Source organism: Poeciliopsis prolifica, unplaced genomic scaffold (assembly GCF_027474105.1).
Source record: "Poeciliopsis prolifica strain line A6 unplaced genomic scaffold, Auburn_PproV2 SCAFFOLD011, whole genome shotgun sequence".
NCBI classification, from domain to species: Eukaryota; Metazoa; Chordata; class Actinopteri; order Cyprinodontiformes; family Poeciliidae; genus Poeciliopsis; species Poeciliopsis prolifica.
In genome coordinates this window covers 11,097,586-11,117,480 of record NW_026562386.1, presented here as the reverse complement: position 1 = coordinate 11,117,480, position 19,895 = coordinate 11,097,586, and the positions used below count along the sequence as shown (strand labels likewise).

Genomic DNA, 19,895 nt, shown 5'->3' with positions numbered 1-19,895 from the left:
TTAAGACAAAAGGCATTTATTGCTGGTTGTTGCATACTTTGTTTTTATCGCATGAGTAAAACAAATGAGTAATCTTGCACCTGACATGTAACAGTGCAGAATGACTTACAGGAATTACTTACTTCCCTTAAAGACTTAAGTGAAACAAGAGATTTAAATCATACACAGCATTCAGTCAACGTGTGGTCAGTTTAAATGAATAAAATACAGATAGGAGGAAAAAAAATCTAGAGTTAAATAAAGTAAATTATGATTAAAAAAAACACTGAGCTTGTCACTTTTTCTTCATTTGATTAGTTTTTCCTGTCAGGCATTTTGCAAGACAGAGCAATCTGAAAGTCGTGATCATTGAAAATGTAATCACTGCAACAACAAGTATGAAGAACAGGAAAACATCTACAGAGTAGTAGGAATACCAAGGCAGTCTGTGGGACTCGGTTCTCAGATGAGCTGCACCTTGGTGTCTTATTGCAAATTCTATCCAGAAGAGGGCGGTATCGATTGGCTTCAGTGGCTGATCCTTGTGCAATCTAGAGAGTCTCTGCATGTTAATCCTGTAGGATGGTTCAGACAGTACCTCTTTGATAGTTTTCAGAAATGTGTCCTCTTTGTCTACAGTTGCTAGGGTAAGAATCTTAGCTGCTCCTCTGGCTTGCAGTCGGAGAAGATTGTCATATTGGTCATAAAACACAGGTAAACCCACTACTGGTACTCCATGATAAATGGCCTCTTGGACTCCATTTGTTCCTCCGTGAGCCACAAATAGTTTCACCTTTGGATGTCCTAAAAGGTCTTTTTGTGGCATCCAGTTAACCAGTAAAGTGTTTTTTCCCACACTGGCCGGTTTGCTACCTTTATAGCTCCAGATTACTTTCTGAGGTAACTGACTAAAAGCTTGAGCAATTTTGTTTGTCACATCTAAAGGGAGCTCACTAACAAAAGTCCCAAGAGACATGATGATGACGCCATGCTGTCCAGAGCTCTGAACAAACTCCTCCAGGTTCTTAGGAAGAGGTTTAGCTGGTTCACACTGAAAGCCCCCGATGTAGATGACATTTGGCATGGTAGGACGGGGGAACTCAAAAACAAAGTCCACTCTCATGAGCCACAGGTCTGCTCCCCGCAACAAGTCACTGTATCTAACATCTGAGCCAAAGAATTGATTACAGATGGCTTGATACTGGGGACGGATCAGAAAGGTGTCCTGAACTTCCCAGATGGTGTAGAAAAGGAGATTTTTGACTCTCTGTATAAAGGTCATTTTGTCTGTCAGTCCTGAGCCCGTCATTGGGATGTAAGATAAAGGAGAAGGTGCAAGGGCAAAGTGTCCCTCCCCACTGGTAACCCATCTCACATTATAGACTAGAGGGAGTTTAAGAGCATGGGCTAACATTATTCCAGCTCCCCATGCAGGATCAGTCATTAGCAGGTTATACTTTTTTGCCTTTAAACCATTCATAAACTTTTTATCCTCCAACATTGTGCTGGCCATCTTGCACATCATTCCGTGCATGTCGAACATAGCTTTAAACATTTCAACCTGCAAACTCATGAAGCTCATGACAGAGCTCTCTCCTCTCTCTAATGCAAAAATTTTTCTAAGGATTGGGTTGATGAAATCATGATTGAAAGCTCTGGCAACAGGAACCGTGATGGTTTTGTAGTATGGAGAGTCGTCCTTGATGTACCAGCTTTTATTGGTCCTTATTACATCAACAGAGTGCCCACGGGAGTGGAGAGCTTGAATCATAATGTCCATATTCACCCAGTGGCTGCCTTCCAAAGGAATAATCAAAATCCTGCCACCATGACCAACTCTCCATGAAAGGAATACTGCGAATACTAGGAAAAGATATGCTGTGGCTTTCCCCCTGGATTTCATCTTTAGCCTAAAAGAAAAAAAATATATAATTTCACAAACTAGCTAAGACATGTTGTTTTATATAGAAAATAGAAAACAAAATCCATTACATACCTGCTTTGAATGAAGTAGGTAAAGTGAGATATTTGGTTTTCTGTATGAAACATCTTATGTTCTGTGCAAGTAATGCAATTGAAAAACGTGTATAAAGCGATTATGGATTAGCTTACTTTAGTGAGGGAGGCTGTTCAGTAAAAATAAGTGGTCTCTTTGTTCTGCATTGTGCAACAAGTCTGCTCTGAAATCAAGGTTGTTCTTACAATCTGAGATTCCTTTTTTGATTGAACTTTTCTTTACCTTTACAATTATTGTCATCTTTAGCGTATTAGCAGACCATTGTTGGCATGGTTTGCAATGTGACAACAGCTGGAAAAACAATAAAAAGTAGCTCATGTGCATGTTTTTTTTATAGTTTATGCACACAAACATAAACTTTCTTAATTGTTTTCTGAATGATCAATCCTATGTCAGAATTTCTAAATAGCACTGTACAATCCTGATCAAAGACTAAAGGATATGTATTAAAATAAAAGGCTAGGTTTGTGTATATTTGATTTTTTAATTTTGACTTCTTTGTTTTGGAAAATCATGCTTTCATGAAAAAAGAACAGTTCAAATGCATTAATTACACCCAAAAATGTTATATATATATATAGCCAGACTAAGAGTCAGCTCCAGTGACTGGGACGCCATAGTCTCATGTGTTCTGACCTTCATCTAGAATCATGAGATATACAGTAAATCATGACCAGAAGAACAGGATTCTGAATCCTGTTCAAATGAGCATCCTCTACGGTGTAGCTGAGCTAACTCTTGTCTTCACTTCTCCTGTCTTCATGACCTTCTGATTTTGTAGTTTTAATTGATCAATATTTTGTCTTTTGGAAAATTGTCTTATTTTTCTGCCTTTCATAACAGAAAAATACTGTGTAAGGCATTTTGCTCTTTTTTTAACCTTATACAAGAGAATATTTTATCATATAGGTGTGTGGCCATGAATGATCCAGTAAAAAACCCACACATCCTCTTAACAATGTGACCAAATATTTGTGCTGCAGAATTTGATCTTGCCTATGTGCCTGTAATAAAGCTATTGTGACACAGTTTGGTGTGACAAATTAGTTGTTTTCTCAACTAATTTCCTGACAATTGGTATGCTGTTACTATGGCTCTTTTACAGCCTGTTCAAAGAATGCAGAGTCTGGATGAAAGGAGAGCTGTGAATTTTAAATACTGACAAGAAAGACTATTCTTAGTGTGTAAGTAGATTCCAGTTAACAGAACATTTGTTCTATATGTTAAGCTAAAACTCAAATGACTGAATTCCTCATAAGTCCTTCAGCTCTGCAGAGGCCTTTACAAAACATACAAGACATGTCGCTGAAACTAGTGAGTTTCAGGGTAGTAGTGTAACCGGGTTCTGCTTCACTCCACTATACCAGGCCGACACAAGTTTCTGGGTGAACAGGCAGTTTATTTCCTGAATGAGAACAAATCGTGTTGGAATCAATGCAATGGCTCAGCTTCCCTCAGCACACTCTCGTGCAGCTTCCATAGACTGGCACTGATTACAGTAAAACATTAATATTTTCATCATTCAATGAAAAATACAATAATAATTGATGTACCTGAATGAGAACAAATTGGGTTGGAATCAATGCAATGGCTCAGCTTCCCTCAGCACACTACAACAGAGCGTCATGTTACCGGTAGCTTTAACTTAACACAGAAAGTGTTTCACAATATTAACAAAACTAAATGTACAAAATTGGTGCCAGGCACACAAATTGTAAATAGTAGTCGCACACTATTGGTGTAAGTTATTAAAAATGATATTTTATGTGTTTCTAACACTTTTCCGTGCTGTGTGTTGAGGAATGAAACTCACCTCTCGTGCAGCTTCCATAGACTGGCACTGATTACAGGGGCCAGCAACATATAACCAGCCACACAGAGAGGAGGGCGCTATTTCCCATTGCACTGATAATATAAAGCAAGTGGAATTCTACAACATAAACTCTGTTACAGTAGCTCTCCAATACTTTGGTTGGGCAGCCCAAAGACCAAAATCATGCCTGAAATTTGTTTTTACTACAACATGTGACCCACGCTTAGAAGGAATTTAAGATGTTTTCTCTGGAAGGAAACAGATTGCAGGGGAACTTTAAGCCCTTCCAAGAAAATCTGCAGGGAGTCAGCAAACAGGCTCTTATGTTTAGCTCAGAAAATGTTTTCCAGAATGCCTCTTTTTAGAAAGCTTATGATAAAAAGAAAAAGCGTTTTACTGCTGAAATTATGCAACAGAATTACAAGTGTCCTAATGCAAAATATTCTGCAGATCTACGCATTAAGAAAAATGCAAAATAGAACAAAATGAAACAAAAAGAAAGCCATATTAATGACATGCTTTTACTCAAAGGACATGTTCTTCCTGCATTATGTTGTCCTGTCCATTACTATGACAGTTGTCATGATTTAAACTACTAGAATATGTATCTATGTTTTCTTTTGTTGCTTTTCCTGTCCAGCTGCTCTTTAGAAACAAGTTTAGAATAATAGTACAAATAATACCATAAAATGCACATGTCCAGTCATAACTGTGTTCAGAATTGCAGCATTATTTCTGGCACAATTGAATCTCAGAAATCAAATGCAAAGATATGTTGTGACTAGTCTGCACTGTCATTAAAATGTCTCAGATGGTCTGAAGATCAGTTAATGTGCTTTTCTTTCATTTCCCATTGTGATTAAAGACGTTTCTAGAGAGTACTGCCGGGATGAGTCGGGACAATGATGCTGGCCCATTTGTGAATGACTGGGATGAAAAGGAGAGCAGATCCAAGAACTGACACCAGAAGGAAGGCCCACAGAAACATTCGATCCAGGACCTGAGCGGCAAACTTCCAGTCTCGCACCACCTGTAGGAAAAAAGAAGCACAAATCAACCTCTAAGAATATTACCAATAGCTTAGTGATGAGGAATTTTGGAACTGACTAATGATTGTTATTCTTTTTGAGCATTTTATGAGAAATGTTGAAAAAGGTCAAACTCACCTCTCTGACCTGGTTTTCTTTAACCACGTGCATGGTAATGTAGCGAATAGATTCCAAAGCTGCTTTGAGGTTGTGCTGGGTGTAGAGAAGTGGAGTGAGCTCAGGAGTTGGATTTTTTATATTTCCTAATCCAATATTTCTTTCTGATTCAGGCACTCTGGCTGCAGCGTACCGGTCCACATGGCTGCGCATGCATAGCAGCTTAGGTAGCCGATGTAGGAAAATCTTTCTCACCCACGGTGCCATGCCATGATGTGTTGATGAGGAGCGATGGTGGATGTTGATGGCAAAGACGGTGATGACGATTGAGAGTGTGACAAAGATCATGGTAAAGACCAGGTATTCCCCAATAAGAGGGATTGCCTTGGAAGACGAAGGGATGATCTCTTCAATGACCAAGAGGAAGACTGTGAGTGACACCAGCACAGAGGTGCAGAGAGAGATCTTTTCACCACCGTTTGAGGGCAGATAGAAGACAAGGATGGTAAGAAAGGACAAGCCGATGCAAGGGATGATGAGGAAGAGAGTGTAGAAAAGAGGCAGCCTACGGATAATAAAGAAATAGGTGATGGTGGGATAGGAACTGCTGCCATCAGTTCTGAGACCACGGCTGCCTGTTGCTTTCACTATCTCCCATTCCCCATTGTCAAAATAATCCTGCTTATCCACATGAAAATCTTCCAGAAGGACATCCACCTATAAGAATACATCATAAAATTAGTAACAGGTTATCACTGCTAATGCACTGTGCACTTTCAATGAAATTTAGACTCACCTGTGAGCCGTCATAGGTCCAGGATCCAAACTTCATTGAACAGTTCTGGAGGTCAAATGGGAAGAAGGTGACATCGATGGTGCAGGCGGACTTGTAGTTGGCTGGTGGATTCCATGAAATGGTTCCGTTGTACTTGACGACAGCCTTAGTGATAGTTCCCTCAAAACGTCCATCTGAACTGTAGAGACAAAATAACCAGAGGCTATTTAGCTCTGTATTGTGATTACAGTTTTCTAACACCCTTAAATTATTACCTCTAATCTAATATTATCGTGTCACATACTTGTCATAAAGTACAACATCAGGAAGCCAGATCCTGTCTGAGGGAACACGGATGGTTGTGATGCCCAAAAAGTCTTCAGGGCTCCATCGCAATTTCATATCAACCCATTCCTGTACAATAGAGAATCAATAATTTCAGGAAAAAATACAGGTGCAATTTCCTTTACACAATGAAGACATTGCGCAAATGGGAGACAACTCTGTTTGCTTTAGCTTTAGAATCCCACAGCATTGACCTGACATATACAGTTAAAGTAAACAGGCTAAAAACAGCTTTAAATTGAACACATAGCCATTTTGGGAATAATAGATCATCTCATCTGCCCCTGCCATTCAGTTTCCCAATGTGGCATGACGTAACTTATCCCTGTGGTACAATATATCCAAACTGAAACAAAGCGCCGGGTTTAATAATTTATAAGATCCACAGGATCCACATATACAGCTGACAGGAGCAGGAGAGGGGATGGAGTGGGCATGGGGAAGCAGGTGTGTGGGCACAAGGTCGAATTGGCTCAAATAGATGAGAACTGTCAGTGAAATGCCACCAGAGCTGATTAAAAAATCCCCACAGAGGGACAGACTGCTTCTGCTTACCTACTGGGACTGAAAGCACTTTCACACACAAAATGGCTATGAGCACCAAATAGGTTCACCAGGACAGGAAATGAAATCCAAAATCAGTTATTTATGTATGTATTACTTTACTTGCCTGTTTCATCCAAACATTAGTTGTCATTAACTGGTTTTTCTCATCCTGAAAGGGAAAATCAAAAGGTTACTGACTATAACTCAAACCTTCAGAACCATTGCAAAGATCAGAAAAAATTTAAGCTCACCACATCAACCAGCTGGGAGATGGCCAACCCGAACTTCACGCTGATGGTCTGGTTTAGGTACTCCACTGGACGAACCCATTTCTGGTAGTTTTGAAAGAGGTATTTGAACAGTTTATCTTCTGCTTTTGCATAGGAGGAGAGATTTGGAGCCTCTGAGATGTGAAAAAAGACAGAAAACACACTTTACAGATTGAATATGAAATAAAAAATCCTGGATTTTTCTACATTATGTCACAGTTATGCCTGACTGCTTGACACCTCAGTGGTTTGAAATTGTAAATTAAAACAATTAAGAGTTTTGTGTTTCAATTTAATAATAAAAAATTGGCATGATGATTGCCTGCTTCCTTTGAGGAGCAAAGCCAGACACTAAGCTCTGACATTTTTCTTGCAGTCGTAAGGAAGAAGCTTCATGTTTGCATTTTGGTTTACAGAAGAGCCTCTCCCGCAAGCTTACATTTGACCTTACCCATTCATATTTATTTGGACTGGCATTGATGGATATTAGAATCCAAGTATTTCCCAGGATTTATGGAAAAGTCCACCTGTCTCCTCTACATTTGCATTATATTTCCCTTTGGTTCCTTCAGTTATTGTTAGTTTATTATGTAACTCCTATTCTGCTCTGCTTTTGGATTTGTTTCGGCTTCATTTCCTCCTTTGGATTTTGTGTATTAATTTAGCCTCCTTTAAATCTAAAAGCTCAAAAATCCAGTCTCAGGAAGTTGAATATTCAGTCTCATTAGAAATAATTTAAAGGCCCCTGCACTTTGCCTCAGCACATTAGTAAAGAGCATCATCTGAAAATCTTAAATAATATCAGACAAGTGCAAAACTAACCAGAACAGGGCAGTCTTAACAGGCTGGTGAGAAGAGAAGCAGTTTACAGTACCATGCTAACTCTAAGGAGTTGCAGAGATCCACAGCTCATGTGAGATAATCTGTCAAGAGAATAGTCCTGCACTCCCCAAATCTGGGATTTATACGAGCATGGTGAGAAGAATGTCATTTGCAGTACACCACAAAGCATGTAGAGGAAAAGCAACTTTGTACAAGAAGTTGTGACCAAAATTGAGTTCTTTGGGCTGCATAGAAAATTCTGTAATGCTATTATGTAATGTAATGTAATACAAACAAGTTCATATTTTCATGATACAGGACTATATAATATATTATATGACATGATAGACTCAATCTTATCAAAAATCTATGTGAGGACTTAAGAACTGGTATTCACAGCTGTTCTCCATCCAGTAAACTTATTTTGATTAACCCAATTAAAAATAGAATGGGTAAATACGCCTGTCTATATATGTGTCATGCTTATATAGACATCAGCTGTAGTTACAGCCAAAGGTGGTCCTGCAAAATGCTGAGTCAGGGAAGCTGAAAATCACATTTTTCTGAATTCAGTATCCTTTTCCTTCCACCTCAGAATTATGCACACTAGAGAGTTGTTTTATGAGTTAAAATCCAAATAAGATCCATTGCAGCTTCTGCAGCTTCTGACAACCCAATGAAAAAATTCATTGGGGCGTCAATAATTCAAAGTACTGCAGCTGAAAATTCACCATAATGATGGCCACAAAGGTGTGTATCACCAGTACAGAAAACATGCTCAGCCAGTGGCTGTGTGATAAACAAATTCTGGATCACCCTGTCTTCTTCTACAACATGCCATCCACGAGCTAGGCTGTTTCCTCTTTTTGGAAATGTCATTTGTGGCCTGAGGTACTGTTGGGGAAAGAAAAAAAAAACAATGAATAAAATCTGTGCAGTTTAATCTGTCAGAACTAAACTGACATCTGCTGCAGAGTAAAATTAATATTTAATGTTACCCACTGTATTTTGATAAATAATGTTACTGATCAGGAGTGAAGCAGGAGTAATGACATAATTTGATGGACGGCTCATTACAGATATGGAGCTCTTTAGTGATAATTAATATTGGTTAAGGCAGTCTGAATATAAAAATCCATAAACACAGAACTTCCCTGGCAGTTTTTATTTGTATTTACTCTTTCAGCTTTATCCATTCATGTTGTCAGTTGTTTACGTCTCTGCTCAGAACAGCTCTTAGATGCCTTGTAAGCCAAATAAGAACAAACCCATATAAAAAAAATCACCTGGATTTCATAATTAGGTATAGTACCTGATGCATTATATTTTGTACTGACAGAAAGCAATAATATGTATCCCTTTTTTCTACTTGAATAATTTAAATAAGAGCTTTTTCATGTATACAGTACAATACTTACGAAGAGAGTGACACAGGTGGTACCAGCACAGAGATGGAAGCAGCATCAGCAGCAGTACATGGAAAGTGGTCGCCTCTCCTGCTCTAAGCATCATGTCAAAGTTGAACACAAGCAGCTGGTCTCTTAGGCATCCCAGAGCTGTCCATAGTAATGAAATAAATTGAGTCTACTAAGAAATCACCTATTTTTATTGGCAATAACCTGAAGTTATCATGCCTACATGCATCTTCCACTGGCCACTGTACTGATGACACTTTTAATACAGGAATAGCACCCTCCATAAATCAGGAATGCCCTCCACCTTCACCTTGCAAACACAAACCTCTTACAAGAAATAAATGCAGTCCATATTACAGCATGCAAAGGCTGGATGCGTACCTGCTCTGACTCTTTCTCATTAACGCAGAATCCAGTGTGGCGGCAGATGAAAGGTGGAGGGAGTCCTGACAACAGCAGCTGTGCTGCATCGCTCTCCTCCATTCCAGGCAGGTTCTTTTTCTTGCCTCCCACAGGCGCTAGTGCACTCCCGGCTGCATCCAGTTGTGCACAGGCAACGTATTCTGTTCTCCTCTCACCCCTCCTTTCCCTCCTTTTCCTTCCTCACAGTGCTCCTCAGCCCCTCCACCACAAGCAGCATCTCTCATTCTGTGCTCTGAGAAATCCAGCCACTCATCACATGCAGTAATAGTCATCCTCTGAATCAACCAACCTGCTGCTTAGACCAAAGCGGTAAATTGTGAGCTCTGATTCCCATTACCATTACAATGTTTCCAAAGTTTCCTGTGATCCACATCTGCACAGGTATGATAAGACATTTTCTTTGGTTTTATGGGAATTAGAAAAAAAAAAAAAAACAATTGAGGTGTAAGTGCCATTTTTCAGGGAATCTTATTACAAATATCTGTAGTAACCCATTCTGTTGTGGAGTAAATGTGAAGGGACGCATCAAAGTGGTGCAACTACCAAGCATCTACTATTTCTAATCTTGAGCCTATTTCTGTGTTCACTAACATTTCAACAATGTGAGAAACTTCAAAATTCAATCCAATCTTATGCTGTTAAATCTGTGTTGTATACAGATTTATTACATACAGATGTATTTCAAGCAATTATTTTTGTCAATTTGGATGATAAAGAAAAACAAAACAGTTTTGACACACCAAGCAATGTGTGTTCAGATGATTTAATGCATTCCAGTTTAGTTTACAACAACAAAAAGGAATGGGATTGTTTGTTGTCGATGCACACTCACTGATGCACGTCTACCCTCGGTGTTACGGTAGCGTTTTACCGCTGTGTTGCATTCAAGTACACGGGAACGTGATTTCATTTAGAGATACATTTTTCCATCATTGCATGCCTCAAATAATGCTTCGCAAATAACACAATCGACGATTTGATAGTAGTTTTACAGTATTTTACAAGTTTTAGTTAATCCAAAACATGAACATAATTCACAATGGTCATTTTTATGCATTATATTATAAAGTCATAAAGAATATCTTTTACTTGGACAAAGCTTTTAAAGCTCTTTCCGTGTGATCCTAACCATTGTATGTGCTTTTGTGCATTAAAACTGTTTTACTTTCCAGTAATTACAAAATATATATTTGAAATGATCAGCAACGCTTCCTTGGACACTATCTAAGAAAGCATATTATTGTTTATAGATATTAAAGGATGTTATTTATGAAATATGCTACAGAATAGGACTGTGGTAAAATGCGATATGAAAATAGGGGACGGAATATTTCCATGGAATTTTCCTTCAACTTAATTTCCAAGTGTACAAGGCATACTTGAATGCACCATGAGGTTGTTTCCGTGGACATAAAACCCGGATTGTGCGCGGAATGGCGTAATAACAGGGAGGAACCTGCTAGTGGACTGGACTCGATACACCTGATGATTTCATGTTCGTATGTTGCAGCTAAACTCGAATTCAGTTGAAGTAAGACTAATGACGGTAACAAAGCAAATGATTTACATTTTTGCTGAAAACCGGAAAGCAGTAATTGCATTCTTAAATTCAGAGAAAGCTTTTCTGCTCTCAAGACTTCAAATCACTTTCATACTGTTGTTTATTAACATTTAGCTGGAGTTATTGAATTATGATCAATAACTACATGGACGTGACATGTACAGATAATGTGTGGTAGCTTTGCTTTGCTCACATGTTCAATAATCTGTATCACATCTTTGTTTTCTCTGTCAACTGACAGTCAGCTTCTTGTATTTCAGATGAAGCTAATCTACTGTTTCAGGGCTTTGGTCCTGCTCATCCTCGTCTCCTGATGCTGCAAAGGAGGACACATACTGGTTCTTCCTATCGAGGGCAGCCACTGGATAAACATGGATGTTTTAGTAAAAGCTCTGCACTCCAGAGGACACAGCCTGACTGTTATGCGCCCCAGCAACAGCTGGTACATTAAAGATAACTCTTCATATTACAGCACATTCACAGTTCCCGTGAAGAGGAGCTTCTATCAGAAGTTCATTACCAAAATCATATTTGACATCATACAGTTTGAGCGTGGGGCTTTACCTTTGACCAGTTTCCCTTATGCTTCGCTTGGGATGTTCAGCACTACCCTGGAGATTCATAAGGCTGTGAGTGAATATGTCTCAGCCATGTTGGATGATGCAGAGTTAATTAGAACCCTGAACAACACCAAGTTTGATCTGGTTCTCACTGACCCCTGCTGGGGCAGTGGAGCACTTTTGGCCAGATATTTAAGCGTTCCTCTAGTTTTTAATGTTCGCTGGATAATATCTGAAGAAGGTCAATTTGGCATCGCTCCATCACCATTATCATATATTCCAATCACAGGATCTGGCTACACAGATAAAATGACCTTTTTCCAAAGGGTTAAAAACAATATTTTATACTATATCATCCGAATGAATGATATGTTGGTCACTAAGCAAGTTTACCAGCCACTTTGTGAGCAATATCTTGGACCTGATTGTGACTTTGACCATTTAAAGATAGATGCAGACATCTGGCTCATGAGAACCGATTTTGTCTTTGATTACCCACGTCCCACAATGCCTAATGTTGTGTACATGGGAGGGTTCCACTGTAAACGTGCAGAACCACTTCCTGACTACATGAAGGAGTTTGTGCAGAGTTCTGGAGAGCATGGAGTCATTGTCATGTCTTTAGGAACATTTGTGCCTGCTCTCCCAGATGATCTGGCAAATGAGATTGTAACAGCTTTTGCAAAGTTGCCACAACAAGTCATCTGGAGCTACAGAGGACCCAAACCATCCACTTTGGGTAACAACACTTTACTGGTTGAGTGGATGCCACAAAAAGACCTTTTAGGACATCCTAAGGTAAAGCTATTTGTGGCTCATGGGGGAACAAATGGACTTCAAGAGGCCTTGTGTTATGGAGTCCCAGTAGTGGGTTTACCCTTGTTTTTTGATCAGTATGACAATCTGCTGCGCTTGCAAGTAAAAGGTGGAGCTAAAATTCTTACACTTGGTACAGTGGACAAAGACAACAACTTCTTGAAAGCCATACAAGAAGTCTTGAATGAACCGTCATACAGGCAGAACATGCAGATACTTTCCAGGCTGCACAGAGATCAGCCAATGAAGCCAATTGATACTGCCCTATTCTGGATAGAATACGTCATTAGGTACAAAGGTGCTGGACATCTGAAAGCTCAGTCCTATAGAATGCCCTGGTATGTTTACCACTCTGTAGACGTAGTCCTGTTCCTGATGGGTGCAGTACTGCTCACGCTTCTAGCTACAGTCATGTTTATCAGGTGTTTATGGAAATCTGTGTGTGGATGTAAAGTAAAACTTGAGTAATGATTAGACATATTCATTAATTTAGCACTATGAATATTTTCACAAGCTGGAGACAAGATTGAAAGCAGTAACATTAACTTGATGGACTCTTTGAATGCTTGTATTGAAACATATTTGGAGTCTAACAATACTACAAATGGGTTTTGTTCAATATTATATTGGTGGCTAAGAAAATGTCATTTTACTTTTGTATTGTAATCCAGAATGTCCTCATGGTATTAAATATATATATATATATATATATGCATACATGTTATTTTCTTTTTTAAACAACGTTTTCCAATTTGTACTGAAATAAATAGCATTTTAGTTACAAACTTCATTTAGTAAAGTAACTGTTCATCACAGAATAAAACATTGTGCTATAAAAATCTATAAATATTGTGCACTGGATGCAACCAATATTGACATAAATAAACAATATTAATGATAATACAGACCTTTGGGCACTTGAATAACTTAAAAACACCATAATATGTAGGAAAAAAACATAAAATACAGAAACCCTTCAACTGTGAGTTTGACAATGTCTATAATTTTAACGATATTGATGTACTTAGATTGATTTTCATGCTGAAATATTTATTGATATGTGTTTGAAATTTACACAATCTAGCTGAATCACAAGGCGTATCGTGCTGCAAATATATGAGTATCCAACACAGTTTCTAATTTCTACATTTCTACATTTCCCGAGACTGTAGAATGACACCCAGTACCAAGTCTCAGGCACTGTGTCGCCATGGAGAAAATATTTTCTGTCAGCCAGAAGGAAGCTCAGTTCGGTGACTTCCTGTGAATTTTCCTTTTTTGCTTCCTTTCATTGCTTTTGCACGGTTTTCATGTCATCATTGTTGTATGTAACAGCGTTTCAAAACCGGATTTCATCCCTAAACTTCATGAAACGAGTCAGTTAATTTTCATATCACGTCATTTGTGTTTATCAGTCTGTTCCGATTGTTCTCAGTTTATTACTGGGTAACACCGTTGGTAGGCGTGACTGGACTGAAGGTTGTGTGTAGCTACCTCATGTTTTTCATGAATGGAGATTATCCGGAAGCACACTGAAAGCAGCTTCCACGTGTGGTCTGGACTGAGAAGACTAACTGTAAGTAGCTAATTCTGTCTAGGTATCTATTTAATCTCCTGTCTGATTGTCAAACCTGTCAAGTTTTGGACTTGAGAATACGGGAAATGTTTATCTGACGGAGCGGAGCTGCAGCAAACAGAAAGGGACAGGGACGGACCCGGTCAGTCTCATACCTTATGTGGAAATAGAACCATTGCACTCCGAAAGTGAAGGGGGCGCTATTTCATATATTATCCGAAGCCTCCCGTTTTCATTTTATTTGAAATCTGATAAATTTTTACCTTTAGGATGGATTTTCACTCTCAGCATGTATTTGAACGACTCCATTTTATTTACTTCAGCGCAGCTGACAATTTTTAACAAGTTCTGTAGCTTTCGGTGTTATTCTAAATCTGCTCCTTAGTCACATCTTTTCGGGCTTGCTACTGCCTCCAGTGGCTTGTGGGTGGTAACACAACTAATCTAGTTACTAAATCAGGATTCCGTAAAGTCTTAATTATTTACTATTAATTTCGGCTTTTCTGTGACTGTAAAAGATAAACTATCTTATAAAACACCATATTTTTAAATTTCCTTAAGGATGTGGAGCTAATTAAATTACATAAAAAAATGTTTTTATACATTATAAATAATATCTATCTTCATCAGTTAGTTATAAGAGGAACAAAAGAAACAAGGAGACTTGAAAAACAACACGATCAACTATAATAAAAATACCATATGCAATATATACATGAGGAATTTAATTGAGCAAAAGTCAATAACAAACAAATAAAATAGGTCCAGAAGAATAACAGCCCAGGTTGTTACAACCAAGATTGTTAAACAAATACAAGCAAAAATTCACACTTTATATTATATTACGTATATTATTCAGAGAGACTTTTTGTTGGTAGAGACTTGTATATGGAAAAAAATAAAATGAAACTATTTTGTCCATCAACGTGGAAATTTTCATTCGACTCTAAAAAGATTTTAAAAAAATTATACTTATGGAATCACATTCTCAACATTTTGTGAATAGAGCAAAACACTTAGCAAGCCATAGGTAAATGTTATTATTAGTTTGGTTAAGAATAATTATTGCATTGTCAATAAATGGCTTCTAATAGATATCGATAGTTGTCAGAGGAACGCTTCATTTAACACAGTAACGTGTTAGTTTGTCAGGTTCAAACTGACAAAAAACAAGGATGGATGCTCTCTGCTAAAATATTTTTTGTCGTCTTCCATGTTCTTTCAGCAAACAGTTGAGACAGAGTTCTTTTTGGTTTCACCACTATTTACCTGATAATTTACCCACCATTGAAAGTATTCTTAAGAGATTGTGTATTAGTCTGCAGCTCATGTGACCAAACCAGCAGGAATGCAATGGTCCCATTTCCAAATAAGGTATGAGACTGACAGCGGTCCCCCACCCCCCTTTCTGTTTGCTGCAGCGAAGTGTACTTGGAAAAGTGGGGTGGGTGTGAAGAAAACTATTGTAACAAGACACAGTGGAGGAGAGGTCAGAGAGGAAAAATACAAAACGGGAAACTTGACAGGCACTCTGGAAACTGTTACTGAACATTTTTGCACATGAAAGCTTTACAGGGAGCAATGCATGTTATAACAGATCCCTAACGTGGTAAATCCAGTTCTGTCAAGACCTGTTTCCACATGTAATCTGTTCTACAACTTCAGATTTGTTGCGGCCCTCAAATCCCATGATATTCAAATAAGAAAAGCTTACATTTCCTCTGACTACATTTCAGCCGGCAAATAGTGTGTATATTTCAACTTTGGTCGTGATAATAGTGGTCTTGCTTTTTTAGATAATTATGATAACTTGTTTATTTGCTTCATCAATAGAAAATTTATAACAGGAAAACAGATTTATCTGACATAAAATTATTTCCAGCAATCTTTGAAAAATAGTTTGATTACTTTTTAAATAGAAATCATAAAACTTAAGAAATTATTTCCCAGAGAGAATTATAAGTTTATGAATGCAAAGATTATAAATCTAAAGCGACTTTTTCATCCTTTTTGATTTATGTAGATAATTGTTTTACTAGGGGAAAAACTGAAAAAAATATAGATTTCTGCTTTTATTTCTAATTATTATTCAATTGTTAATGTTCGAGGCCCTGTAATTGGAATGAGTACACTTTAAATCCTTTAAATGTTTTAGTCCTCCATATTTATGTCAAATTGAAACCAAAATACAACTTGTAAAAATGCATTTGCTGAGAAAATACACCTGAACAATGAAACTGGGAAAGTTAAGTGATGTTTAGTGATGAGCTCTAAATTCCCTTATGTTTAAAATGTATGAGTTCTGTATCACTGATTGCATGCAAACCATCACTATTATGTAAAAGAATATATGAGTAATTGAACTATTTGTATTTGAACTAACACATTTTGCATTAGTTTTATTCCAGTCAAAAAATGATTAGAATTAGCAAATTATATTAATTTTTGTTTTATATTATTGAAATTATTTACTGAAAAACATTTTTTCTCCATTTCAGATGAAGACAGTCTGTTGCTGCAGTGTGTTGCTCCTGCTCATTCTGATTCCCACCTGCTCTCATGGTGGCAACATCTTGGTCTTCCCTACTGAAGGAAGCCACTGGATAAACATGGAAATTCTTCTTAAAGCTCTACACTCCAGGGGACACAATGTAACTGTTGCACGAGCTAGCAAAACCTGGTACATCAAGGATAATCCCTTATATTACAACACTTTCATAGTTCCAGTAGAAAAGAGCTTGGTAGATGAAGACTTATTGAAAAAAATGTTTTCTGTCTTCATAAAACTTGAACAGGGGACTTTAACTCTCACCAGTTTTTTCCAGGTGATAATAGATCTGCTCGACAAAAATGTTAATATTTACAGTTCTGTGAGCTCATTTGTTCCAGCTCTTCTAGATAATGTGGAGTTGATGAGGACTTTAAATGAGACCAAGTTTGACCTGGTTCTTACTGATCCATGCTGGGGTAATGGGGCAATATTGGCCAAATACATGAATCTCCCTTTGGTTTATAACGTTCGCTGGTTAATGCCTGAAGAAGCTCATTTTGCCATTGCTCCTTCACCATTATCCTACATCCCTATGACAGGATCTGGCCTCACTGATAATGACTTTTTTTCAGAGAGTTAAAAACATCATTTTGTATCTATTGACTCACATGCAAAGCATGCTTGCATCTAAGTTTGTATACCAGCCACTTTGTGAAAAGTACCTTGGACCTGATTGTGACTTTGATCAGATTCAGAGTGATGCAGACATCTGGCTCATGAGAACCGATTTTGTCTTTGATTACCCACGTCCCACAATGCCTAATGTTGTGTACATGGGAGGGTTCCATTGTAAGCCTCCAGAACCACTTCCTGATCACATGGAGGAGTTTGTGCAGAGTTCTGGAGAGCATGGAGTCATTATCATGTCCATCTCAACATTTGTTGATGAACTTCCAGAGGACCTTGCAGATAGCATTGCAGCAGCATTTGCGAAGTTGCCACAAAAAGTCATCTGGAGTTTTAGAGGCCCCAAGCCATCTACTCTGGGTAACAACACTTTACTGGCTGAGTGGATGCCACAAAAAGACCTTTTAGGACATCCTCAGGTAAAGTTATTTGTGTCTCAAGGAGGAACAAATGGAGTCCAGGAGGCCTTGTGTCATGGTGTCCCAGTAGTGGGTTTTCCTCTGGTTTATGATCAGTACGACAATCTGCTGCGCTTGCAAGAGAAAGGAGGAGCTAAAATTCTTACATGGAGGGCAGTGGACAAAGATGATGGCTTTCTGAAAGCTATGCAAGAAGTTTTGAATGAAACATCCTACAGGCAGAACATGCAGAGACTCTCCAGGCTGCACAAAGATCAGCCAATGAAGCCAATCGATACTGCCCTATTCTGGATAGAATACGTCATTAGGCACAAAGGTGCTGGACATCTGAAAGCTCAGTCCTACAGAATGCCCTGGTATGTTTACCACTCTGTAGACGTAGTCCTGTTCCTGATGGGTGCAGTGATGCTCACGCTTTTAGCTACAGTCATGTTTATCAGGTGTTTATGGAAATCTGTGTGCAGACGTAAAGTTAAACTTGAATAATATTTGTGTCCTTTATGTGTAACAATATTGCCTGGGAATAAAAGCATGTTTATGGTATCAAAGCAATTGTTTTCTTAATTTAGAGGAATATTTTGAACTTTGTTATTCAAAGTAGGGTACTGTTTTATAAGATTTTATACAAATAAAAATATGTTTTTTGATTGACATAGGAAATTAATAAACTATTTAAAATATTTTTAATCTGTCTCACTCTTGTGTTTGATAGCAGAATATTTTATGTTTCAACAAAAACGGATTATAGGACATTATCCTTTGAAATCATGTTGCATGTGGGTATGATATACCAAACTTGACAATGCTACATTTACAAATTCTCTGATTAAATTATGTCAATCAGTTGCTTGGCTAATTCAGCTATTTTCTAAATTAAAATATTCTAATAAGGCTCTATATTGTCTTTGGATAATAATTGTTAAGCAGGTAGGAGCCATACTTTCCATTTTAAGTGACATTGAAAATAATCACAATGAACAAAAATAAAGGAATTACATCATCAGTCTGTAATTTTTCTAATGTGTTTCACTTTTTAAACTGCATTACTAAAATAAATTTCTTTTCATTACAGTTTTTATTTTACATTATTAAAAAAAACAATCATAGAAACTAAACACCATGTCTTTGATATAAATGTCTGAGGGCCTTTAATGTTAGTGATAATGTTGCACACACTTTATCGCACTGTAGTTGCAAGTGCACTCATTTTTACTCCTTTGTGTTTGGGTTGTCTTCTGTATAGAAATACCAAGCAACTAGAAAAGCAGGTAGCAACTAGAAAAGCAGGTAATGCCATTTTGAAATGGTGATAAGAGACACATTGTTTTAACTGTACCTACATTTGTCCTGTCAATGAGCAAGTTTATTATGTTTGCTCTTTGCACACGTTATCATAACTTAGTAGCATTCACTGGGGTAAAGAGCATGAGCTCCTAACCTCTGCATTTTATATACTTTTTGTGCTTATAACTGTAGACTGTAAGCTGTTTGTGGATCACGGAGGAAAACTGGGAATAAAAGAGGTCCTGTGGCATGAAGTCTGAATAGTGACCTTACCCTTGTCTTTAAATCAGTTTTGGCAATCGGCAAAGAAGGACTTAAAAGTCTTCCATGTTTTGGACAAGGGTGACATTGTCCAAAAAGCTATGTAGTTCTTCAACAAACACTCCTGACAGGTGAACATGCAGATTCTCCAGAGTGCACAGAATTCATACACAATGAATTTTCTTCTGTACACATTTTAGAAACTGGTAAAGGACAGGCCCAGAGTATAATTTTTTTTTCTACCATGTGCAGGAGCATGAGAAACAGATTTGCCACACCAACCAAAGTGTGCTCTGAGGATTTGATGCATTCCAGTTTAGAATACAACAAAAAAGAAATGGGGCCTTGTGACTGCATTGGAGTAATTTAGATCAAAGACAAGGACACCCAGTCTCATAATTCAGCGGACTGCCCTGAAATGATGTATGTACACAGTTAACGAAAGAGTCACAGCAGATATTATTATCAAAACAAAGCACGCCTTTGCTCTGGTGGGGGCATTGCTCCAAGATCAACTCTACTGGGTTTCCTTAATTGACTTTCTCCCAACTGGCATAGGAATCTGCCTTAGGATGGATTGTGTCCAATTGAGTCAAAATATTGATTATGTCAGTGTATTGTATTGTTATCAAATGGGTGAATTTGCACTGAATTTGGTTCAGACTTTTGCTACCGAAATCCTGAAATAGTT

General features: G+C 37.9%; 3 protein-coding genes and 1 pseudogene across 5 annotated transcripts; 2 read left to right on the top strand and 2 right to left on the bottom strand.

The window, feature by feature from the left end:
* LOC129364111 (UDP-glucuronosyltransferase 2C1-like) lies at positions 1-3,819 on the bottom strand. Its single transcript, XM_055036550.1, has 2 exons — positions 3,810-3,819; positions 1-1,889 (listed from the first exon to the last, which is right to left on the bottom strand). Exon 2 carries the CDS (start codon positions 1,880-1,882, stop codon positions 275-277), a length of 1,608 nt encoding a protein of 535 aa, XP_054892525.1. The 5' UTR covers positions 1,883-1,889; positions 3,810-3,819; the 3' UTR covers positions 1-274.
* Positions 3,383-9,792, bottom strand: chrna5 (cholinergic receptor, nicotinic, alpha 5). 2 transcript variants are annotated; one of them, XM_055036552.1, is made up of 9 exons: positions 9,508-9,792; positions 9,130-9,267; positions 8,528-8,605; positions 6,872-7,023; positions 6,745-6,789; positions 6,034-6,143; positions 5,751-5,928; positions 4,976-5,671; positions 3,383-4,839 (listed from the first exon to the last, which is right to left on the bottom strand). In XM_055036552.1, exons 2-9 carry the CDS (start codon positions 9,221-9,223, stop codon positions 4,681-4,683), a joined length of 1,512 nt encoding a protein of 503 aa, XP_054892527.1. In that variant the 5' UTR covers positions 9,224-9,267; positions 9,508-9,792; the 3' UTR covers positions 3,383-4,680. The 2 variants fall into 2 exon arrangements, with proteins under 2 accessions (XP_054892527.1, XP_054892528.1); XM_055036553.1 differs by lacking the exon at positions 8,528-8,605 and having other exon boundaries at positions 9,508-9,789.
* A 1,173-nt stretch (positions 9,793-10,965) lies between these two features.
* LOC129364375 (UDP-glucuronosyltransferase 2C1-like) lies at positions 10,966-13,164 on the top strand. Of its 2 annotated transcripts, none has more exons than XM_055036954.1 (2): positions 10,966-11,044; positions 11,371-13,164. In XM_055036954.1, the coding sequence occupies exon 2, from the start codon at positions 11,482-11,484 to the stop codon at positions 12,952-12,954; it is 1,473 nt and encodes a 490-aa protein (XP_054892929.1). In that variant the 5' UTR covers positions 10,966-11,044; positions 11,371-11,481; the 3' UTR covers positions 12,955-13,164. The 2 variants fall into 2 exon arrangements, with proteins under 2 accessions (XP_054892929.1, XP_054892928.1); XM_055036953.1 differs by having other exon boundaries at positions 11,004-11,080.
* Positions 13,165-13,960: 796 nt separating this feature from the next.
* On the top strand, positions 13,961-18,605 carry LOC129364374 (UDP-glucuronosyltransferase 2C1-like; annotated as a pseudogene).
* The last annotated feature ends 1,290 nt before the right edge of the window (positions 18,606-19,895 follow it).

Bases quoted from the DNA above. Each gene is read 5' to 3' on its own strand.
- LOC129364111 (XM_055036550.1), bottom strand. From the start codon at position 1,882: ATGAAATCCAGGGGGAAAGCCACAGCATATCTTTTCCTAGTATTCGCA.
- chrna5 (XM_055036552.1), bottom strand. From the start codon at position 9,223: ATGATGCTTAGAGCAGGAGAGGCGACCACTTTCCATGTACTGCTGCTG. The intron at 7,024-8,527 runs GTGATCCAGAAT...TTCACATCTCAG, and splicing joins ATGTTGTAGAAGAAGACAGG to AGGCTCCAAATCTCTCCTCC. The intron at 5,672-5,750 runs GTGAGTCTAAAT...GTATTCTTATAG, and splicing joins GGACCTATGACGGCTCACAG to GTGGATGTCCTTCTGGAAGA.
- LOC129364375 (XM_055036954.1), top strand. From the start codon at position 11,482: ATGGATGTTTTAGTAAAAGCTCTGCACTCCAGAGGACACAGCCTGACT.